This window comes from Hoplias malabaricus, chromosome X1, assembly GCF_029633855.1.
Source record: "Hoplias malabaricus isolate fHopMal1 chromosome X1, fHopMal1.hap1, whole genome shotgun sequence".
Taxonomy (NCBI): Eukaryota; Metazoa; Chordata; class Actinopteri; order Characiformes; family Erythrinidae; genus Hoplias; species Hoplias malabaricus.
In genome coordinates this window covers 6807115-6832533 of record NC_089818.1, presented here as the reverse complement: position 1 = coordinate 6832533, position 25419 = coordinate 6807115, and the positions used below count along the sequence as shown (strand labels likewise).

The following is a 25419-nucleotide window of genomic DNA, read 5'->3' as shown; positions in this document are numbered from 1 at the left end:
TCTTGGGAATGACATACACAAGTCCTGCACAGTGGTCAGAGGGATTTGAAGTCATTCTTCTTGCAGGATAGTGGCCAGGTCACTACGTGATGCTGGTGGAGGAAAACGTTTCCTGACTCGCTCCTCCTCCAAAACACCCCAAAGTGGCTCAATAATATTTAGATCTGATGACTGTGCAGGCCATGGGAGATGTTCAACTTCACTTTCATGTTCATCAAACCAATCCTTCACCAGTCTTGCTGTGTGTATTGGTGCATTGTCGTCCTGATACACGGCACCGCCTTCAGGACACAGTGTTTGAACCATTGGATGCACATGGTCCTCCAGAATGGCTCGGTAGTCCTTGGCAGTGATGCACCCATCTAGCACAAGTATTGGGCCAAGGGAATGTCGTGTCACTGATCCATCCCCATGCTTCACTCTGGGCATGCAACAGTCTGGTGGTACGCTTCTCTGGGGATTCTCCACACTGTAACTCTCCCGGATGTGGGGAAAACAAGGAAAAAAGGTGGACTAAGAGAACAGTACATGTTTCACATTGTCCACAGCCCAAGATTTGCACTCCCTGCACCATTGCAACCGACGTTTGACATTGGCATGAGTGACCAAAGGTTTGGCTACAGCCCGGCCGTGTGTATTGACCCTGTGGAGCTCCCGACGGACAGTTCTGGTGGAAACAGGAGAGTTGAGGTGCACATTTAATTCTGCCGTGATTTGGGCAGCCGTGGTTTTCTGTTTTTTGGATACAATCCGGGTCAGCACCCGAACATCCCTTTCAGACAGCTTCCTCTTGCGTCCACAGTGAATCCTGTTGGATGTGTTTGGTCCTTCTTGGTGGTATGCTGACATTACCCTGGATACCGTGGCTCATGATACATCACAAAGACTTGCTGTCTTGCTCACAGATGCACCAGCAAGACGTGCACCAACAATCTGTCCTCTTTTGAACTCGGGTATGTCACCCATAATGTTGTGTGCATTGCAGTATTTTGATCAAAACTGTGCTCTTACCCTCTGCTAATTAACCCTTCACACTCTGCTCTTACTTGGTGCAATGTGGAATTAATGAAGATTGTCCACCAGGCTGCTCCAATTTAGCCATGAAACCTCCCACACTAAAACGACAGGTGTTTCAGTTTCATTGTCCAACCCCTGTATCTGCTTTGGTTCAGACACAGAAATTACTGTAACACCCAAAAAAAAAAAAAAAAAAAACTTTTAACCTTATCATACTTTTCCATGTAGCTCCTTTAAAACCTTTCTGTGCCGTCTGGATCTATAATCTTTTATAACTGGTGCGTGCCATTCGGGTGGTACATTGTGTACTAGAGTATCTTTTAATCACTGCACACACAATTTATGTGATGCAGATTAACACATTTTACCTATGAACATAATATATTTGTGAATAAATAACTTCATTAGTAGTAGTAAAAATGAGCTATTACTGAAATCTGGAGTATTTTTGTGTTTCTTTCAGTTTAGAGAAAGTAAGAGTGCACGTTCACTGAGGGCTGATGTATAATCGTTTAGACAGAAGACATCAGATAACTGTAAGATAACTGTGTAAGTCAGCATGGAAACTTGGCCCAGTTTTTGCCCCAGTTTCTCTGATGAACTGGAGGTGTACAGTAAGGGATGCAGCGTCTTTCTACCCATTGATATTCAGTAAGAGACAGTGATCCACTGCTTTCCTGACATTTGGCTTGAATGATTGTCTCTGATCAGATAACAGCTGAGTGATGGGACAGTCACTGCCTCATCTCCTCCTGTGCAAGCACCTTCAAGGCTGTACAGTATTAAAGGAGATGTTCAGGATTATAATCAAAAAACCCTTTTTATACAATTCTGAGGATGTTTCCTCAACATTTGCTTTTCTGCAGTCAGTTTGCACAAGAAACAGGTCTAATGTTTTTACAAAGCCCCAGTGTCTGTAAATGGGTAAAAAAACAAAGTGTCCGAGTCCGGTGCTAGGCTTTCTCTCTCTCTCTGCTCACGGCAGAGAAACGCCATCTGGAGTTTTCAAACATTGAAAAATGTGAACCCATGAAGAGGATGCTGCTCTCTTCCTGCTCCATAGGTGGGTAACACTTAATTTTGCTGTACTGACTCTAAATTAGGGAGATCGCTAATAGCATGAAAGTAACCACAGACTGAGAATGATCTAAAACTTCTATGGAAGTTCAAACAGTGAAAAAAAAGTACAGAGAAATTAAACTTGAGCCACATATAAACAAGACTTTTTTTTCCTCAAATATCCACCTTAAAATATGCTGAGCTTCAGAACTTAGAGTTTCTCTACAATCGTAGTAGTTCCCTTTAAGACTACTTCAGTACAGCAGAAAAAAAATGTCATAAAGAACTGTTCTAAACATGTGCTGTATAGACAAAACTGCAGATGTCCTCAATCTAGATCTGGTGTTATATCCATATTAGCAATTCAGTTAACCCCCCCCCCCCTTCTCTTGTTTCAAGATAAAGATTCAGAAAGGGAGATTCCAACCAGAATTAAAACAGTGCCCAACATGCTGCAAAGACTTTCACTGCACATTCTGCTGCTCTACTTTGTTTCACCCAACAAAGTTAAACAAACTCAGAATTCACGTAGATAGTCAGGGCAGCTGGGCAGTTCTTTATGAATGTAAAGTTTGCAAACATTCTCTTTGCAAAATGCATAATATGTCTTTGCATTAAAAGCAGCCTGGACGTTATGATTAATTCCACAAGAGCAAGTAACTAAAACAAGCCCCCTGTGATTGGTTTGCTGTCCATAATTTACACTTTTAAGTAAGATGATCAGAAAATATTCTACATATCATACTACAGTTCTGTGTTCTTATGTTTTAGGGTATGCCATTCACAGTTGTGGGTTAAATTGCAGACCACAATTACATTATCACTGCATTCACAGCAAGTCAATACTGTCGCATACAGCAGACTTCATTAAACGCATGTTGTACAAGGAGAAGCACCCTGACATTACCACCACTATCCCAGCTCCAACAAGCACCACTACCATCCCAGCTCCAACAAGCACCACTACCATCCCAGCTCCAACAAGCACCACTACCATCCCAGCTCCAACAAGCACCACTACCATCCCAGCTCCAACAAGCACCACTACCATCCTAGCTCCAACAAACACCACTACCATCCCAGCTCCAACAAGCACCACTACCATCCCAGCTCCAACAAGCACCACTACCATCCTAGCTCCAACAAACACCACTACCATCCCAGCTCCAACAAGCACCACTACCATCCTAGCTCCAACAAACACCACTACCATCCCAGCTCCAACAAGCACCACTACCATCCTAGCTCCAACAAACACCACTACCATCCTAGCTCCAACAATCACCACTACCATCCTAGCTCCAACAAGCACCACTACCATCCCAGCTCCAACAATCACCACTACCATCCCAGCTCCAACAAGCACCACTACCATCCCAGCTCCAACAATCACCACTACCATCCCAGCTCCAACAAGCACCACTACCATCCTAGCTCCAACAAACACCACTACCATCCTAGCTCCAACAATCACCACTACCATCCTAGCTCCAAGCAGCACCACTACTATCCCAGCTCCAACAATCACCACTACCATCCCAGCTCCAATAAACACCACTACCATCCCAGCTCCAACAATCACCACTACCATCCCAGCTCCAACAATCTCCACTACCATCCTAGCTCCAACAAACACCACTACTATCCTAGCTCCAGCAATCACCACTACCATCCTAGCTCCAAGCAGCACCACTACTATCCCAGCTCCAACAATCACCACTACCATCCCAGCTCCAATAAACACCACTACCATCCCAGCTCCAACAATCACCACTACCATCCCAGCTCCAACAATCACCACTACCATCCTAGCTCCAAGCAGCACCACTACTATCCCAGCTCCAACAATCACCACTACCATCCCAGCTCCAACAAACACCACTACCATCCCAGCTCCATCAAACACCACTACCATCCCAGCTCCAACAAACACCACTACCATCCCAGCTCTAACAAGCACCACTACCATCCTAGCTCCAACAATCACCACTACCATCCCAGCTCCAACAAACACCACTACCATCCCAGCTCCATCAAACACCACTACCATCCCAGCTCCAACAATCACCACTACCATCCCAGCTCCAACAAACACCACTACCATCCCAGCTCCATCAAACACCACTACCATCCCAGCTCCAACAAACACCACTACCATCCCAGCTCTAACAAGCACCACTACCATCCTAGCTCCAAGCAGCACCACTACTATCCCAGCTCCAACAATCACCACTACCATCCCAGCTCCAACAAACACCACTACCATCCCAGCTCCATCAAACACCACTACCATCCCAGCTCCAACAATCACCACTACCATCCCAGCTCCAACAAACACCACTACCATCCCAGCTCTAACAAGCACCACCGTCCTAGCTCAAACATCCACTTCACCATCTCAGCTCCACCAAACACCACCATCCCAGCTCCAACAAGCACTACTACCATCCCAGCTGGTGGACTTCATTGTGCAGTCACAAGGAGCTGAGCAACATTTGTTTGTACTTTGTTGTTTAGATTTTCTCATCAGTACAGATTCAAAACTTTTTTATGAATATCAACAAATTTACCATTTTATTATGCACCTAATTTATTGTATATTTATCTGTAATGTGTGTATTTAATATAACTGAAACAATCAATTCCCACATATAGTTTGTTTCTGTATATTCATTTGCCCATAAGGTGTGCTCAGTGGGAAGCCTCCAAGTGGATTCCTCATAGCCCTCTTCCCAGGTGTCTGTCTACTTCGACACTGAAGAACAGCAGGACACCCTTTTCTACCTATCTGAAATCACTACTTCAGAGAACAACACACCTGAGCTTCAAAGATGAAGTGCACTGTTCCTGAGGTAGGCCTAATCATGTAATGTATTTGAATTTGATCTTGCTCATGCACTACTCAATATGAACTGTATAATCTACTGTGGTGCTACATTATTACAGACCTGTGTGTAATGGCTTGCAGTTCTATGTTCTGTGTTGCTATAATGGTATATTTGAGTATGTATTGTTACAAATGTGCTCTTTTCCTTTGGTAGGTCATCACATATGCTCTGGCTGTGATAAAAATGTCTCATTGGAGCAGGCTGAGCGGGTCTTCCTCTGTGGCCCTGATTATCATCACAGGTAAGAGTAGAGAACATAAGTGTTTTTACATAATACAATAAAATCTTTATTAAAATGTTACTATTGATGACAACATTAATTACAAAATTGCAATGTCAGTTTATCAACCGTGTTAGCAGTATTTATTTTAAAAGAGCAGTGATGTCTCTTTGTTATTTCAGTGAAGTTGAAAAATGTAATGATGAATAAAGATTTGAAGAATGGAGGCCATCCTATAACATTTGGTTTTTTAAGGAATTACATTTCCTTGGCTGTTATAGTTGACATATTATATATTTATATATATATATATATATATATATATTTTTTTTTTTTTTTTTTTTTTTTTTTACACAATTACACAGCATGCTGCAGCCCTTAGCAAAACAATGTATTCCCAAACAAAGTCATATTTGGACAGAATAAGCCTTTAAAACTAAACTAAGCAGTTAGATAAAGTTATATCTAAGCGAAATAAACCTTTGTAATACAGACCTTCTACCAGAAATGTACATTTTATGTCTGAAAAGCATCTTATTCTTGAATATGAACACTGAGTCATATGGAGGACGTATTAAACTATGAGAAACACATATTGTGTCATCTCAGCATGCATTAATGCTTAAATAGAACACATTTTTTAGCACTACTTCAATCCTAAAATGTCAGGTCCTGTCACAGAAAAATCTGTGTATTTTATAATGGTTTAATAATTAGGGCTTTTTTATACAAAAATTATTTTCTTATTGATTTAATGTCCCTGATTATTTCTGACTTGGTTTTGCAATTTCAAAAGGATATATAAGCAATACTTCACAGAGTAACCGCCAAGCACTCATATAATTGTTGAAAAACTATATTTACATTTGGATTTTTAAAAACTGGAATTGGGCCCTAAAACTGCAGGTACTGCAGGAATATAGTATTGGGTGTGTCCTGTGAGAACCCTCAGGGTCCGATCAGCATGGGCTCCACCCCTGGGACGGGGCCAGGGAACCATTGAAAAATCCTGCACAGAGTACGACAGTTGAATCGAGTATAATAGTAATAATAATAATAATGTGTGAGGTACAACAAAATGTATCTTAAATGTGTGTGTGGTAGTGAACGCGCACACATATACACACACACACACACACACACACACACACACAGCAACCTTCCGGTACCAAGCCCAGTCCTCTAACCATTAGGCCTCGGCTACCCACATTTCGGAGTTAGAGTATTGTTTAAAATTCAGCCTGAGTCCAGTCGGTGACTCAGTTACAGTTTCACACACTCATTTGCCAGAATTTAATGCAACCAGGTGATTGTTTTTATTTAAACACTGACCATATCCATGATATGCTTAGAAAAGTATATCTAAAATCTGAATGTACAATAACACACTAAAATGTCTGGAAGTTTTTTCTTCTCTTAAAAAGATTAATACACATCTCTACACAAGAAAACATTTGAACATAGGACAATTGATTACATACAGCTGTAAAATGTAGTTCATGAAGATAATCTTATAGTCAACTTATTTATAATTTGTAATTTAATTTATAATTAAAATTTATAATTTAAAATTTATAATAAAAATCATTACAAAATTATTTGAATAAGTGAATAAATATTCTCTACAGAGAAAGCACTTCATTTTGATACATATTTATGGCTTATTTCCTGAGTTCCACATACTGAAAAAAAGCTATGGCACATTTAATTTTTTTTAAAGAATTACAAAATATAAGCAGTTTGAAGTGTGTCTTAACTTTCTTTACAATCAACAAAACGGGTTTCCAAACTCTCAGAGTTTTATCACGTTAGATGCTTCCCGATTTCTCAGACTAGTAATGCTGTTTCTTAACTTCATGGAAGAGAATATTTGAAGGAGCATGTATGTTCTGTTTAACTGTGTTTACAGATGATGATAATATATCTCTAAAATATAATATGTTTTTGTTGGAATGTTTTCTTATTGTTACAGAAGTCTGAGATTCTGCTCTAGTTCAGCGGGGGGTGGCGATGAGGTGGTATTTTCGGGGCAGGTTGGCAAATCCGCTGATCTCTGGACTGCAGTCAATGCTCTCTGGACCACCAGGGCAACTAAAGGTGAAGTTCTGCAGCAGAGACACGATGAATAAAAACAGCTCCATCCGAGCCAGGGACTCACCAACACAGGATCTTTTACCTGCAGCAACAAAAATGGATATGATAGTGTCAGTAACATAACACAGGGGGTGGGGGTGGTTATAGCAGGGACAATAACTTCTGGAAGTAGTTTCTGGAATTTCACAGGACCAATTTGAATTCACCTTTCCAATTTCTGGTGAAAATTAAATGGAGCGTTAACCAATCAGGATTTTTCTCTCTGTGGTATCTAGGTGGATTCAGCTAAATAATTTCTCCCATTGGCTAGACCATCAGTAACTGAACTGAAGGTTCTACACATTAGATTAACTACAATCAATTAGAAATTAGAAAAACACCACTGCACACTCTTACACACAGTCTGACTTGTTAAACTTAACCCTTTATTTCTTCATTGTTCACCTTCCTATAAATTATTTGAAAATTGCACTACACTAGCATCATGTCCAAGCTTTAATCTGTACAGAAAACCTTCATCATCTGGATTTTAGTGTCTGTTCATAGCTCCACAAATCCACCTTTGATTTGTGAGGTAAATATTTATCTGACTATTCCAGCATCAAACAGAATAAACAAACCAAAGGGCATGCTGAAGAGTGTGTGAGGGTGTGTACAGACCTGTGGGAGCTTCTTGCAGTCACACTATGTTTGTATCTCTTCTGTTTACCTGAGCCGTTGTCTGTGCACTGCTGTGTTTACCTGCAGAAAAGGGGAGGAAGGCTGGGTTCTTTTTAAAGTTGCCATTGTTGTCCAAGAAGTGTTTGGGGTTGAATGTCCAGGGGTTGCCCCAGTGTCCTTCATCTCTCAGAACCGAATGAAGTAAGGGGAAGATTACAGTGTCCTGCACAAACGAGGTGTTGAAACATCACTCATCCAACATCAGCACTAGACCTCCCCAATGTTCTTGTGGTTGAATGCTACATGTGGCGCTAAGCTTGTTGATGCTCACCTTGGGGATGGTGTATCCTCTGAATGTGATGTCCCGTAAAGCATAATGGGGTAAGTTGAGTGGTACCAGATCTATATAGCGCTGCACCTCATGGATCACTGCGTCTGTGAATGGGAGGGACTTCCTGTCGTCCATGGCTGGGCTTCTGTCCTTTCCGATCACAGTGTCAATCTCTTTCTGCATCTGCTCTGTGAGGACGGATGTATGTAAGACATCATATTAAACACTGCAGCTACACAAGCCTTGGGCTTCAATTAGAAAAACAAACAGTATCCAAAGATAAAAAAACAAAAACAAAAACCCACTTACCCTGTATTTCAGGATGTCGGATGAGCAACATCAGCGCGTATCTGATCGTTGTGCTTGTGGTCTCAGTCCCAGCCAGGAATAAATTCTGTACAGTAGCTATTAAGTTATCATAGTGAAACTCAGTGTTGGGAACGTCCTTCTCCTTTAAACAGATTAAAATTGATTTTTAATTTGAGTCTGATTTCCCAAATGATATTTGATCTACTGAAAAGTGGTGGTAAACATGGAGCAGTTTTCATGGTGGGAAGCATGACTGTGTTCATAATTATGACATACTTATAATAGACTGACCAGCATGTTCTTTCACAAATAAAGCATAATTAGAGCCATTTAACTGGTAATTTAATTTAGTTCAGCAATATATGGGAAATATACAATAAAGATTATTGTACACATAGTTTGTGTTAGTATGTTTTTTCAAAGGTGGCACCCAGAGTCCTTTTAGTGAAACAGAGCCTGAACTCTGACTTGGTCTTATGTTTCAAGTATTCTTATAGTCTTTTCTTTCTCTATGTTGGTTGTTTTCTGAAAATCTGTGTTCCTGACTTTTTCTAAAAGTGTTATCTTGGTGTTTTCTTTACTTTATTTTTATGATTAGTTGTTGTTTTATATTTTTTGGTACATTTGGTCTTGCTCTAGTTTTATTTCCCAGTCTTCTCAACTTTTTAGTATCTAAAGTTTTTCCTGTGTTCTGTTCCTCCATTTTGTTTAGTTTTAGTTCTTGTTTAATAAAGATTTTCTCTGAAAATACCTCCACTTCTTTTCCCCCTGCAATTCAGCATGATAAATACATTGATTAACATAGGGGGGTTTGAGGCTCCTGAGTGGTACAGTGGTCTATCCCCTATCATCAGGAGGTTGCTTGTTTGATCTCTGGCCTCTTTCTCAGAGTCTCACTCTACCCCCAACAGCCAGCACAGACATCTGTCTGCTGATAAATCTGGTTAGCTGGGACTCTCCTTTGGTGCATTAAGCTGTCCAGTGGTGTCATTAGCAGCTCTTTCAAAAGAAGCACAGATTTCCTCCATAATGCCTCTAGTTTAACTAGTGTTTAGTCAGAGTTTCGACACACTGCATGAGAACACTACATATGTATATATATATATATATATATATATATATATATATATATATATATATATATATATATACACACAGGGGTTGGACAATGAAAGTGAAACACCTGGTTTTAGACCACAATCATTTACTGTGGTGTAGGGCCTCCTTTTGCGGCCAATACAGCGTCAAATTGTCTTGGGAATGACATATACAAGTGGTTAGAGGGATTTTAAGCCATTTTTCTTGCAGGATAGTGGCCAGGTCACTACTTGATGCTGGTGGAGGAAAACATTTCCTGATTCGCTCCTCCAAAACACCCCAAAGTGGCTCAATAATATTTAGATCTGGGGACTGTGCAGGCCATGGGAGATGTTCAACTTCACTTTCATGTTCATCAAACCAATCCTTCACCAGTCTTGCTGTGTGTATTGGTGCATTGTCATCCTGATACACGGCACCGCCTTCAGGATACAATGTTTGAACCAATGGATGCACATGGTCCTCCAGAATGTTTCGATAGTCCTTGGCAGTGACGCTCCCATCTAGCACAAGTATTGGGCCAAGGGAATGCCATGATTTGGCAGCCCAAGCCATCACTGATCCACCCCCATGCTTCACTCTGGCCATGCAACAGTCTTGGTGGTACGCTTCTTTTGGGCTTCTCGACACCGTAACTCTCCCGGATGTGGGGAAAACAGTAAAGGTGGACTCATCAGATAACAATACATGTTCTACATTGTCCACAGCCCAAGATTTGCACTCCTTGCATCATTGAAACCGACGTTTGGCATTGGCACGAGTGACCAAAGCTTGGCAGCCCGGCCGTGTATATTGACCCTGTGGAGCTCCCGACGGACAGTTCTGGTGGAAACAGGAGAGTTGAGGTGCACATTTAATTCTGCCGTAATTTGGGCAGCCATGGTGCGATGTGCAATTATTGAAAATTGGCTACCAGGCTGCTCCAATTTAGCCACGAGACCTCCCACACTAAAATGAGAGGTGTTTCAGTTTCATTGTCCAACCCCTTTATATATACATATATTTCTCCTAAGGAATTTTAGTTATCACTATTATGTCTCCTGAACCATTACAGAGCACCTTACAAGAAATAAAATATTAGTGTAAAAAAAATATATATAAATAAAAAAACGGGATTATGTCTTTGTCTTTGCTGCAGCTTTGGGTTATGTTGCTCTTGTTTATTTTTTCATTAGTCTACCTATGGTTTAAATTAAGTGTTAGAGGAGGAAAGTGCTAGACCTCCAAGATGTGCCTGCGTTAGACAACTACAACTTTCACAGCCACTAAAACAGTGTCTGTTGAGGAGACTTGGTTTACCTGGTCCAGTCGGATGAGGAAGCAGTCGATGAAATCTCGTGGGTTCTCAGGGTCCAGAGTCTCCTTGTGCTTTTGCACTTTGTTCAAAGTAAAAACCTTGAGCTCATCCAGCTCCTCAAAAACGTTGTGATGTTTTCCTGGAAGGATCTCCATCAGCCGGGGGAAGATATTATACAGCTGCGAGAACAAAAATGTTTAGAGCCTAAGGTGATGTAGACATTTTAGCAAGATGTTAGGTTTTATTTGGATTAACAATTTTTTTTCTCTTTTTAAAATCTACAATGGCTACGTTTCCACTGTTCTTCACAAATGCTGAAATTTGGTGGAGATGTAAGAAGATTTGATTGTTACTAGGTTACTACTTACCATGTTACTAGGTGCTAATTCTAGAACTTTTGAAATCTTAATAACAGTAAATTTATCCACTTTAAAGAGCACACGTTGTGAACACGTTAATTTGCGCACATAGCTTGTAGCCTCTGTACAAAAGAATGAAATGCAGTGTGATACTGGAGGCTGGGGGCAGCCTTGGCCTTATGGTTAGAGGACTGGCTTGGTACCATAAGCAGTGTAGTGTAATATGATGAATAATGATATGATGCACAAAGCTAGCAAGAACATGGCTACACTTGACAAGGAAAGTGAGCTACAAGGTAACAAAGCTGACCAGATACTGGCCGCGCTGGAGTCATTGAAAAATGAGTTCTCCTCGAAACTGGACAGTGTGATGGTGACGCTGCAAGACATGAAAAATGAGAGACTGCAGTGAAGGCATGGCTCGGTCAGAGGTGTGCATTGTTACAATGGAAGATGAGGTGACTAGTTTACAAGCTACGGTGAGCACTTTGCAAAGTAAAAACAAAAAGATGGAAGCCAAACTTATGGACTTGGAAACAAGGTTCAATTAAACAATTGAAGGCTTGTGAATTTGCCAGAGGGTGTTAAGGGACCAGACGTGTGTGCTTTTTTGGAGAAATGGATACCTGACGCACTGATGAATGTGACGCTGAGGTCCCTTGAGGTTTTGGAGAAAAACACAAAATCCAAGATGGCTCAGAACAAACACGGCAATAATTAAGAAACGAAACCGATCAATATGGTATGTGGTCAGGTATTGTTGAGACACAAATGACTAAATTATTGATGTAACAATTTTTTCTCTCATCTTTTCAGACAGTACATTTGAGCTGATATACTTATGCTCCTAAATAAGTAAAGACAATTAGTTTAATGAGAAGTTGTCCTTTAGGTTAGTACCCATTATCCGTGACCAGTAGTCAAATTGCTATAATTAAGCAGTAGCAGTGGTATAGGTTAAGTTCAGAAAGTCGTCTAACCTATCCTCGCCAAGTGTGGATTGGTCGTTGGCAATGACTGGAGGCATAGCGATGGGGGGTGGGATTTCTCTAATATGAAGGAACTTGAGAGAAGGAAGGAACTTGAGAGAAAGGAGGAATTTCTGTTTTGTGGGTTGGATGCATGTTCTAGCATCCAGTTCAGCTGTGCCTATATGTTTTTACAATACAAGCAACCTAATTGTTATGTTCTCATATGTCTCAGAGTATAAATTATAACTTTATTTCATGGAACTGCAGGGGTCTGCAACGCCTCTAAAAGGTCAAACAGGTTATGACAAGATTAAAGGAAATAGACTCCAAAGTTGTGTTTCTACAAGAAACACATCTTCTTGATGCTGACATTTTAAGGGTGAGGAGGAGGTGGAGGGGTGAAATATTCACTGCACAGTTTACATCCCTGTCTAGAGGAGTTATGACACTAATACATGAGTCAGTTCCAATACAAATTAAGTACATTATTAAGGACAAAAGAAGAAGATACTTGATACCTCAAGGCTCCCCCTTGTCAGAAACCTTAATTCTCACCAATATTTATGGCCCTAACATAGATGATAGTAATTTTTACAACGATTTGTTTCTTACCCTCTCAACACTTAAGGGATTTCATGTGATAGGGGGGGACTTTAAGTGAAGTTATGTAATAACATAATTTTGGGAGTAGGACCACGCCCAAACTCCTCCTCTCAGCCCTATATATACCCTGCAAATTCATGTCATTTCCACGTCGGACAAACTCGCCTCATTTAGTTCAGGAGATAGATCTCGACTCCACTGCTTCACGACGTCAGCTCGCTCATCTGCGCTGGGTCATTCCTGCTGATCCCCATATTCGGAGCCGTGTTCGACCTTTATCAAGCCCACTGAGCCTCCTGTTTTAAACTCGCTCTGGCTAAACAGCTATGGGACTGCCTGGTATCTGAAGTTACGTACGGCCGGATCGGTGCTCTGTTATCCTGCTTCTTCTCCCGCTGCATTCGGCCTCCCAAGTGACCCCCCCGCATCTGCCTCCGACGCTGGCGCAAGGCTTCGAGCCTCCCCTTATCTTCATCTCCGGCTACGCTGCTACAGGACTGCCTCGTGTTTTGGGATACGTGAATCTACTGTCGTCACGGCTGCTGCTCCACAGCTACGAGCTCTACAGTGCCTTGAGACTCCCATTTCCTCCTCTCCGGCAGAACAGCCTTGGTGTTCCAGCAACGTGCTCCGAAACAATGGCGTCCCCTTTGTTCACTCAGTTAAAGAGAGAAACCCGTCTGCCGATAAGGAGCCCCTGCGCAGCAATGTGATGACGTCACAACCTTCTATCTTCGACTCAACGCCCCCTGCTGGAGCATTCTTCGTATTCCTGTTACCCTTTCTGGTTGTGTCTAAGCTGGAGACATTAGCCTCAATGTCTTATAGTCTTTGCTGTCTCACAGGTCGGTGCCTTAGAGGGCTGTTTTGATAATATAATTATCTGAGCTGAATTGGATAATGACTTAGAATCTGCAATATTTATGCACATGTCCAGGGCAGTAGTTTACCTACACTGCTTGCCAAGATGGTCCTATCTGAAATGTTGGAAAAGAAAGCAGGCAGCATATTTAAGCCTCCATTCCAAATCGACTCCTCTTTCCATCTGAACACTGCCTTGATTGACAGCATTGCACCCATTTAGACACAGCCCTCCAAGTTCGTTTCATTCTCTCTTATCTTCTCTATGCATCATCCCACCCCTCCCTTTCTCTTCCTCTACATCTGTCTCTACGCATCATCCCACCCCTCCCTTTCTCTTCCTCTACATCTGTCTCTACACATCATCCCACCCCTCCCCTTTTTCTTCCTCTACATCTGTCTCTACGCATCATCCCACCCCTCCCTTTATCATCCCAGCCCTCCCCTTTTTCTTCCTCTACATCTGTCTCTACACATCATCCCACCCCTCCCTTTATCATCCCACCCCTCCCTTTATCATCCCACCCCTCACCTTTTTTCTTCCTCTACATCTGTCTCTACACATCATCCCACCCCTCCCTTTATCATCCCACCCCTCCCTTTATCATCCCACCCCTCCCCTTTTTCTTCCTCTACATCTGTCTCTACGTATCATCCCACCCCTCCCTTTCTCTTCCTCTACATCTGTCTGTATGCATCATCCCACCCCTCCCTTCATCATCCCACCTCTTCCCCCATTGCAGCCGCATCTGCATGCCTCAGACTTCTAGCTCGCACCCCTCTATAGGTGCTGCAGTGGGCCTGTCTCCTGTCCAGCGCTCTGAGCACTCAACACTGTCTAGTCTATGTAGGTCTACTCGACGCATTATCCCACCCCTCCCCTTATCATCTCACCCCTCCCTTCATCATCCCACTTCTTCCCCTATTGTAGCCACAGCTGTATGCCTCAGACCTTCTAGCCCACACCCCTCTATAGGTGTCGCGGCAACCTGTCTCCTGTCCAGCGCTCTGGGCACTCGACGCGGTCTATTCTACGAACTACTCTACGCATCATCCCACTTCTCCCTTCATCATCCCACCTCTTCCCCCGTTTCAGCCACAGCTGCATGCCTCAGACCTTCCAGCCTGCACCCCTCTATAAGTGCTGCGGTGGGCCAGTCTCCTGTCCAGCGCTCTGGGCACTCGATGCTGTCTTCTCACTGCATGGCTTCCTCATTGCTGATTATTTTTCTTTCCACCCGCTACCCCTGCTGCTGCTCTATGCCTCCTACTTTCCAGCTCGCACCCCCTCTACAGGTTGCTGTTGTGGGCCTGCCTCCTGCCTGGCGCTCTGGGCATTCTATGCAGTCTCCTTGCTGCACAGCTTCCTCACGCTAGATTCGCTCTCATCCGATCGTCTCATTCTCCCAGCCTCTACATCAGCAGCTTACATACTTCATGGATGCTCATCCCAACCTCTTCAATTTGTGGCCACGCCATACCCTGCCTCTAACATTACAATTCTCATTTTTCTATGTAGGTGCTGCTACAGACCCTCATCCTGACTCCTCTGCTGATGTGCTTCTCCCACCCTCTGGCTTCCAGTTTATACTCTCTTTTCAGATGCTGCTGTGGACTATCATACCGGACCCTCCTCTGTGCTGCCTTGCTGCTCACACTCTACAGCCTTTTCCTTTACAGCCCTCCTCTCTCATGCCACAGACCTTCGTCCCAACCCCATAGCTTTGCGGCTGCACCGCCCACCTCCAACTTCTCGGCTTGCACTCTCTCCTCAGAAACTGCTGTGGACGCTCATTCCTATGCCTTCCCGTCACAAACAAATGGCGCCCTGCATCCACTGTACGGCTTGCACTCTCTCCTGCTGGATCTTACCCTCTACTTCTGTTTGCAGCTAAGCTTCTCCTAGCAACTGCACCTCGCACTGCCTATTATGGTACTGTTCGTACTAATTCCTCCAGCAGCTGTGGTCTTTCAAGTTGACCTCTCCTCTTTGCGATCATGCTGCTCCGAGCCCCTAAGTTCCAGCTTATGCTCTCTTCTCACGCATGGCCTTGGACCAGCCCCCCCTACGCAGCACTCAGACCCTTGACGCCACCTCAAATTCAATTCACCCTCTCACATGCAGCCTTGTCGCTCTCAGCTTCTAACTTTCCAGCTGGTGCCAGCAAGGACCTTACTCTTTCATCTCTCGCTAGCAATAGCACCTCACCTTGCCTCCTATGGTACTGTCCTCCTATCTTCACAACCACGCTGCTATCTAGCCCCTAAGTTCCAGCTTATGATCTCTCCCCAGGTTACCTTGGACCAGCACTCAGGCACTTGACGCTACCTCTGGCACCTGTTTTTTCAACACCCTCTAGGCATCTTCATTACCTTGTAGTCAACTTTCTACCTTGCCTCCTTGCTTGACCTCCTCAGCACCTTTTGGATTTTTCTCTTTCAGAGTTTTCTCCCGTGTGACAAAATGCCTTCTCTCTATCTCGCCTTTCCTGCAGTGCTGACCTTTTTGGGCCTCATCTGTAATCCCTCTAGATCACCATTCCGTTCTCAATTCCCTCTATGCCATTGGAAAGGCACCACCAGGGCACACCTGCCAACGAAGAATATCTCACTTTATTAATGCTGCCCCTCTGTAGTACTTGACTTCAAGGCTGCTACTAATCCACTTTCCACCTATTGTTGCCAGCCTCAACAATCAATAACGGACATTCAACTCACTCATGCTATTTCTCTACCGTCTCATATGACACTCAGTCATGCACCAGTTTATTAAAGGTAGTTCATTCAAAGACTCACATTCCCCTTCATGATTGGTGTCAATCAGGACACCAATCAAACCCTTGACCAGAGTACCTGAACCTATCCATTCTGCAGCACTTAATGACAAGCATTTTTGCGGATCTGGCTTCATACACATTCATAAGCTGCCCTGAACTCTTCCCCAAAAGACTTCTGAGTTCACCTCCCCGTTTCAGCCTCTACGGGCGTGGTCCATACTAGCAAAGTGAAGTTATGTAATAACATAATTTTGGGAGTAGGACCACGCCCGAACTCCTCCTCTCTGGCCTATATATATACCCTGCAAATTCACGTCATTTCCGCGTTGGACAAACTTGTCTCATTTAGTTCAGGAGATGGATCTCAACTCGACTTCTTCACGACGTCAGCTCGCTCCTCTGCACTGGGTCATTCCTGCTGATCCCCATATTCGGAGCCGTGTTCAGCCTTTATGAAGCCCACAGAGCCTCCTGTTTTAAACTCGCTCCCGCCTCCACCCTTTTCCCATATTCATTTATCCATCGGGGGGGGGGGGGGGGGGGGGGGTTAGGGTGAGAACATGGCTCTGTTTGTTATTGTTCGTGTCTCCGCCCTCATCCCCATTGGTCTCGTTGTTGATCCGTCCCCCTTGTTATCTGTTCCAGGTGTGTCTTGTCTGTGTCAGGTATTTAAGGTATTGTGTCACTCCCATTTGTCGGTCATTTGCATTGTTGCGTTTCATGGTTCCCAAGTCTGTCTGTCTTTGATTCGTTTCATGTCGTTTCCACTATTGTCACCGTTTCTTTTCCACTGTCATTGTAGCAAGTCTGTCTGTTTCTGTTATTCCTCGTTTTGGTTTGTTTCCTTGTCTGTTTCATCTGTTACTAGTTTTGTTTTTGCCCAAGTCAGTCTGTCTCTGTTTTGTTAGGTCGCTTTAATAAAGTCACTGTGTTTTAGCGTTTGCGTCTGCCACCATCATTCCGCCCTCTGCGAATTCTGACACCGAGATGGCAGTTTCAACACAAATGGCTGCAAGATGAGGAATTGGTGAAATATTTAGGGAAAAAAATTGATGAATTTTTTCAAATTAATACCACACAAACAACGGCATGCACAAAATGGGAAGCATTTAAGGCCTTTCTTAGAGGACGTATAATTAGTTATACATGTGGTAAAACCAAAAAGGCTAGAGAAAATAGGCTTCAATTAGAGAATAAAATAAAAATACTCCAAGCCAATGTAAACAGAGACAACAATCCGCAACTAGAAAAGGAACTGTTGATTTTGAGTTTTTGATTGCGACTCAATCAAACATTCTACAAACAGGGTGATAAGGCTGGCAAATTGCTGGCATGGCAGATAAAACAATTAGAATCTAAATCACATCACATCTATTATATCAAATGGACAAAACTTGCTGAACCCAGAAGAAATTAATGTTGCTTTTAAGGAGTACTATGAAGAACTGTATAAGGCACAGACAATCATAAAATTAGAAGATATTACTACCTTCCTAAACAACTTAAACATACCCAAAAGTACTAAACAAGAATTAGGACTAGCCATAGACAGTATGAAATCTGGGAAAAGAGCAGCATCAGACGGCCTTCCAATAGATTTATATAAGACATTTAAAGAAAAACTACTGACCCCCTATTCGATATGTTGAAAGAAGTTTTTCATTTAAATCATCTTCCTCTTTCAATGAATGCTGCCATAATTACATTTCTGCCAAAGCCTGGGAGATCCCCAAACGAATGTGAAAATTTTAGGCCAATTAGTTTGTTAAATTCAGATCTGAAAATAATTTCTAAGGTGTTAACACAGTGTATACAAAAGATTTTACCAAATACAATTGATCGATTGTATTATTTAGTTTGCTTTTAAGTGAATTTTAGTTTTGCTGTTAATCATTACTACAAGGTTTGTTTGTTTTCCCGTTTTTGCTTTTTGATTTAACTCTTTTTTTTGTTGTTGTTTAAATTGTTGAAAATTTAATAAAGACATTTTGGCAAAAAAAAAGAAATTTGATTTTCTGAGATTTGATTTTAAAAACCCAAACTTTCGTTGGTTTTCAGAGACATCCCCAAGCCACACCAAGCCAAGATTGGAATTTGAGATCAGCTTTTCAGCAAGAACTGGCTCCAAATTGGTGCCTGAAAGTCTGTGTCAGAGAGTCATAAAACTGACACTATAGGCCCTTTTAAGGACAATTAAAAGGGTACCAAGGTAGCCACATACTGTGTGTTATCTGATTAAAAATTATGAAACATGGTTTGTCTGAATGATATTGTTTTGTGTTGACATATAATCTTTTATATAGCAAAAGTATGATTCAGAAACCTTGGGATGGTCATTCAACAGGAATCAATCGTCTTTGGGTCATAAATTTTATGTGATGTCACTACCAAGGTACAGGAAGCAGCCAATCAGGAGCAAGAGAGGCTCCAATCCTATCCAATCAGGTCTTCAAGGCAGGTTTTCTAAATTCTGGTTAAAAAGCCCAGTGGCGCCAAATGAGATCACTCCAGGCTTCAGACTTTTGCCTTCCTCTTTTCACACACACCTTCACTTCACTTCACCCTTTTTCTCTTTTAACCCTTTTCAAGGCTAAAGAGAAAAATGACTCGGGTTTTGAAATGACTCAAAGGTGTCAAACTTTATTGGCTTTCTTAAGTAGTCTTGGGCCCCTTAAGTGTGGTCCAGACAGAACAGAAGTTCTATTTTAATTTCATCTCTAGTAGAAACTATAGCTCTAGAAAGGACTGTAGTTTAACTCCAGCAAAACTCAGTGCCACCCAGAGCATTGCAGGAGAACCTTAGACCTTTAAAGTGATAACAAAAGCTTCCGGACCAGTGACCAAGGCGGCCACACGCACCCTCCGATTGACCTTCTGAGATGAGGCCCAGGAGAGACCTGCATGGACATGTCTCTCAGAAGACAGCAGATCAGCGATGACAGAGAATCCCCACAGAGAACTTCAGAGTGCCACCAGCGCCAATGGAGGGTTCGCCGTGTCTGAAAAGGGGGAGAAAAGGAATGCCCTTGGCTGCAGTCTACAAGGCCCGCGTCTGTAGTTCTCCAGGAAGCCGCGACATGATCCCAGTCCATCTCCAGGGATACCTAAGGTCACATGGTTTCATTTGTTTCATTGCTCAGGAGTGGTGCTGAATGCTTGCTGGGATAAACCATAGCCTTTCTAGAATTTAGGGTATTTATCATAGAGAAATTCCCTCATATATTAATCTCTCTGTTCCCTCATGCATCGCTGTAATCCATTTCATTATATGAATGTATAATCAATATTCATTATATGATATTATTATTAATAAACCTCTTGTGTGATAAAACCAATCGTTGGTTGTCTGTGTGTGCACTTTTCTTGTATGGAATTATTCTTTCTAGCTCAGATTCAGTTTCAGAGCCAAGAACCTATGGCAGGTCAATGAGCATAATTCATTAATAATAATTAATTCTAGCTAAATCTGCTGTATAATATGTGAAGATGGCCTACTTGTCCAAGCTAAAATTAGACAGGTAAAAACACTACATATTATTTAATGACCCCCAAACATGGAGCTTACCAATGTTAATCAAATAATAATTATTTTATCATTGAATCCGCTATGTAGTACTTATGCCACCGCAACGTGTGCATACTACTTCCACTACAGCAGAGTTCAAATTACAGGGGGGTTGGGGGTGTCAATTAAGACTTGAACTCCCCCTAAAGAGGGTAAAAGAAAAAGTTTGGGGAGTTTGAAACATTTATATATCCTTATATAAAACATATATTACCTATAATGTTTAATATTACAATAGATTTACAATATCCATGCATGGAAGAATCTTGAAATATGATTTCAAACACCCCTACGCTGAACCATACCATTCCTTGTTAAATTTTACCTCTCTGCATACCTCATGCATATTATTAAGGTAGCACATGCACAAGCCAGAGAAGGCATTACGTGTAAAAAAACTATTTAGATTTTTAAAAACACTTTATTGCCTTCAGTAAATCATTCACATGAAAATGTATTTTACCGTTCCATATGCTGCAGCGGTGACACACAAGTTTCACATAAGCAGAAATGTATAAAACTCATCAGGAACTTAACATCTACTACAAGCTCAATGTAATGTATGCACCATCCTTGTTAAGTTGTTTCACTTAACATGATACACTAGAACAGAGTTTACTTCAGAGACTAACAATAGCCAAACTTCCATCTAAAAGCATTCCACAGCTCTCCTCTTAACATTTCACACTGTAGATGTTGTATTGGTCCCAGTATGCATGGATGAGGCAGGACAAAAACCTAAGCTACATGTACCTGCACTGTACTGGTTTCCCATTATGACCAGAAGAAATTTTGAAACCCCAATTGTCATTGTATAATTCGCACCCTGACTGGAAGTTTGCCAGTTCAATCCAAAAGTGTCCATAGGTTTGAATGTGTGAGTGAATATGAGTGTGTGTGTCACCCTGTGAAGGACTGGTGCCCCCTCCAGGGTGTGTTCCTGCCTCTTGCCCAGTTATTTCGTGTATTCACTGGACCCACCTCACCCCCGAACTGGCTAAGTGGTTACAGACATGAATGAATGAGCGAAAGAATATGATTAGCTTCATTATAATATTTCCTTATTATTTTAACTTTTGTATAACTATTTTGGATGGAGCATATTAGATACCATTTCTCCACCATATTCATTCTTCATGACTCTCACCTGTCCCTTAGAGCTGCTGCCAAACCGAAGAACTCCAGAGATGACTTGGAGGATACGGAGGAAGTTTTTGTCTTTGTAGTGGAAGCGCTGACCAAACACCAGCGCACAGACCACGTTGGATACTGTTCGACTCAGGTAGAACATGGGGTCAAACGGAGCAGCTATGGGGAAATATCACATTAACAATCAATGTCCAGGCTTTATTTTGACATAACTGAATGCAAAATAAACCTGGATTAGCCTCTTAAAACTGCACCTTATATTAGGTGTACAGACAGGTGTTTGTCATTTTATGGTAACTTTAGCATAGAAGTAAAACTGGATAAAAAGAAAAACAAATCAAATTTGTTCAAATTGGTCAATTTATTAAGAAAAGCAAAAAATGATGTATTAATACACTACGTTCACGATGGCTAACATAAAAACCATTCGTGGCCCATTTTTAAATCATCTAAACCAGGGTGATTAAATAATAGCCTCATTAAAAATAAATAAATAAATGAGAAAGCATTATGAAAAATACTTGGAATATGTTTTCATGCAGATGAGTGATGATGTATATTATTATTTGAAAGTGGTACCATAAAATGACAAAAGAACAGAAGCATTTTGAATTTTTGATTAGAATTATATGTTATACAAACAAGTGCTTTGAACTTTTTGTTCATATATATTTAGATTTCTTTTATATTTATGTAATGTTAGGAGTCTTACCAGAGGAATCAAACCAGTCTCTGACACCAGTGATGGTGTTACTGATAATGCTACACCAACCAGATAAAATATTTTAATGTATTCACTCACATTTAGTTTCTCTGAAACTTTCCAGAAGGTGTTTGCTCTCTTCCTGAATCCAGCCCTCCATCCTCTTGCGTCCCATCCCAAAATCTCTCAGGGTGGAAAGGGTGAACCTGCGGAGCTGACGCCAGCGTTCGCCATTACTGATGGCGAGTCCTAAGAAACGTGCACTCTGTTCAGCACAATGTTCCTCAAATATTTTAGTCATCATTTTTCATGCCTTTTACACTGTGAATCAAAATATCCCAAAACAGAATTTGCCTGAAGCCCTCTATATCTTACATATGGAGCTGAGGCCTGTCGCAGCACTTCAGGTGACTATAGATTTGCAGTTAGCATATTTAGTAATTACATCCAAACAGAGGTAATTCTTCATTCAGTAACCATTGGAAATATGCCCTTTCCTCTCTGTTAGTTATTACATCTCCAAATGTGTATTGGGCAACACTTATAAAGATACAGTTGTATACGAATATATGGGCACCCTCTGCCTAACGACACATTTGTTTGTTGTTTTAATGGAAACTCTACCAGAATACATTAAACAGTTTAAATACTGCAGATGTCTCAGCACGATAGGATTTCTGCAAAGAAGAGTGGGAAAACTTATTTTGTTTTAGTGAGCTGAAAGATTTTTAATTGCTACAGAAAGTGTGTGCAAGGTGTGAGAGGAGAGGAATCATACCTACCAAAGCCTTTCAAAACCCTAATAATAAAAGGCAAAGGGGCTCTGCCTACGAAGTCGTCTGCGTTGTCTACGAGCGCCTCCTTCACTGTGTCGTAGCCCACCAGGACCACCACTCTCTGGGGCCCTAAATAGGTCGTCATCACAGGCCCATAGGTCTTACTCCACTGGGAACAGAGATAGACTTTATCAGCATTCAGCAGTACTTGCTGCTGCCCAGCCCTAAACCTCATGCTTTACTTGTTATGGATTCTGACCCAAACCCAGCTTGGGCCTCTACACACTGAGGCATGTGGTTTATTTATTTTGCATTTGACACAATAACTAATGACTTTTTGTGTATTGATCACACTAATGCTTTTCGTAATCAACTGAGGCTGACTATCAAATAATTATAAAAATGAACAAACTAATTGTCACAACAATTGGTCATGCACTGCTCTATCATTCACAGCACGTCAACCCACAGCTGTTCTGTTGTGTTTATTTAGTCAGACTGGACTCAGTGCCCTGTAAGCATGATTGTGCACTGCTCTATCATTCACAGCACGTAAACCCACAGCTGTTCTGTTGTGTTTATTCAGTCAGACTGGATTCAGTGCCCTGTAAGCATGATTGCGCAATGCTGTAGTTCTGTGGGAGGCTACTGAATAAGGATTATATAAAGTTTTCAAGTCACAGTAACAGAATATGTAGCTGTCGAGCATATATTGATTTATGAACTACTTAAAATTGCAAAAGTGCCTCATATCCCTCATAAAATGTAATTATTTCTGACACTGACTAAAAGGAGATGGTAGTTTTCAGTATTCAGGGTTTCAGCAGTTTAGGAAAATATTAATAATATATGACTGCTACAAAGGCTTATAAAAAATTAACACATCTGGAGTAGTCTTTCCTCTTCCAGAGATTTCCTCTTACCTTGAGAAAGGTCTTAAAGGGTGCACGGTTGTCCATGGTGAGGATGTTGCCCAGGAGAGGTAAAGCCAGTGGTCCTGGGGGCAGTTTGTAAGGTTTTCTTCTCCATCGGATCAACACAAACAACACCACCACCAAGCCCACCAAGAGAGAGGTGCTAGAGAACTCCATGTCTCAAGCTTCGCCCAAACAGTGCTCACTGCTTACGTTCCACAGGTTCTGAACATGCAGAACTGCCCCTCCCCAAGGCCTGGTGGGGTTTATAAGTTGTGTTGTAAAAGGCCGGGAGGAGGGGCTGAATGGGGCAGAGGTGAAACATGTAACTGTTCCCTCACCTTGTCCCTGCAGAACAGGACCAGCTCCAGAAAAATATTTCAGCATGAATAGCACAAACTGGGCTTGGCCCTGAGAAACAGGGATAAAGGGAGGGACTGGTGTGAACAGAGAGATGTTACATATTATTACATATTACAATCTAATCACACACTATTCACTTTGATCTTCAGAGGAGACAGGAATGGAATGGTCACTGTGAGGATTGGGACACTTTCTGTTGGTAGGCAAAGAGGAATATCGAAACTACATTAAAATGTTTATTTGACGTATTGTCATTTCTAATGGGAATGTTCTCCCTTTCATGCTGTCTCTCTCTCTCTCTGTTTTCTCGTACTACATATTTGGGGTACACATTTGCAAATCTAAGCTCCAAATTATTGTACAGCAGGGAGGAAAAGCACAACAGAGTTTCACATTATTGTCAGATTAAACCTGCAATACATAGCATTTAATTTTTAAAATAGAAAGCAAACTGCATTTAGAAGTGTCTTCCTGCTGCTGCGAGAGATATAAAACCATTTATACACACTGTATTATATCCCACAGTCTGACACCAAGTCTTTAACCCTGAGAAGTTTCTTTCTGGTGAGGACGAGTTTTCTGTCTCATTATATTTAAGAATAGGATAATAGGAACATAGATTTGATTATAATGTAAAAACAAGTTTCCAAAGGTGCCATATTTATAAAAACAGCTTGTTTTTTGTGTATCTATTGCTTATATTTGTTTTATTATTATATAGTGATTTAGAAATCTACATAGAGGGGATTTTGTTATTGAAGTTTTATTTTTTATCAATTTTGTGGCATGGGTTTTCAGAAATTATTTGCAGTCAGGAATAATAAATCATATTAACAGAGCAAAAATCTCTCATTTAAAAAAAATTGTCCTGAACATTTGGACCTATAGTGTATTTTGAATGTTTCATTTAAAAAACCCATGCCACAAAATTGATAAAAAATAAAACTTCAATAACAAAATCCCCTCTATGTAGATTTCTAAATCACTATATAATAATAAACTGCAGGAACTGCAGACACAGAAGAAGAACCTGAGTAAGTGCATGCTTGTGCATTCTGTATTTATTTACCAACTCAACTGATCTTGTGGACTTCCTGTGCTGTGGCTCCAGTCACCTGACTGCAAGTATCAACTGAAACCCATTCTAAAGGTGTTAAGTACCACTACTGATTCAATTAGGGAAACAATCAGCTCGAGGGAGTTTCAGCTGTGACCACTCCCTCAGGCCCTTTGTTATCTACCAAACTGTCAGTGGGCAGTCTCAGCTGGGACAATCAATCACCAACACAGGACAGCTGTGTGAGATCTCCATTACAAAAATGAATGACCCCTCTGAAGCGTCAGCCTTTGTGTTCAGCCTTTCTGGTGTGAAGACATAACGTGTCTCCCAATCGTGTCCCCCAAG

The 25419-nt window shown here is 41.6% G+C and overlaps 1 protein-coding gene across 1 annotated transcript; it reads right to left on the bottom strand.

The window, feature by feature from the left end:
* Positions 1–6779: 6779 nt before the first annotated feature.
* LOC136675399 (cytochrome P450 2G1-like) lies at positions 6780–23865 on the bottom strand. The gene is made up of 9 exons (XM_066651921.1): positions 23661–23865; positions 22744–22906; positions 22061–22210; positions 21257–21417; positions 10976–11152; positions 8579–8720; positions 8270–8457; positions 8020–8161; positions 6780–7360 (listed from the first exon to the last, which is right to left on the bottom strand). Exons 1-9 carry the CDS (start codon positions 23826–23828, stop codon positions 7179–7181), a joined length of 1473 nt encoding a protein of 490 aa, XP_066508018.1. The 5' UTR covers positions 23829–23865; the 3' UTR covers positions 6780–7178.
* Between the last annotated feature and the right edge of the window lie 1554 nt (positions 23866–25419).

Bases quoted from the DNA above. Each gene is read 5' to 3' on its own strand.
- LOC136675399 (XM_066651921.1), bottom strand. From the start codon at position 23,828: ATGGAGTTCTCTAGCACCTCTCTCTTGGTGGGCTTGGTGGTGGTGTTG. The intron at 8,162-8,269 runs GTGAGCATCAAC...TCGTTTGTGCAG, and splicing joins GAGGATACACCATCCCCAAG to GACACTGTAATCTTCCCCTT. The intron at 7,361-8,019 runs GTAAACACAGCA...TTGTTGCTGCAG, and splicing joins CTTCCTCCCCTTTTCTGCAG to GTAAAAGATCCTGTGTTGGT.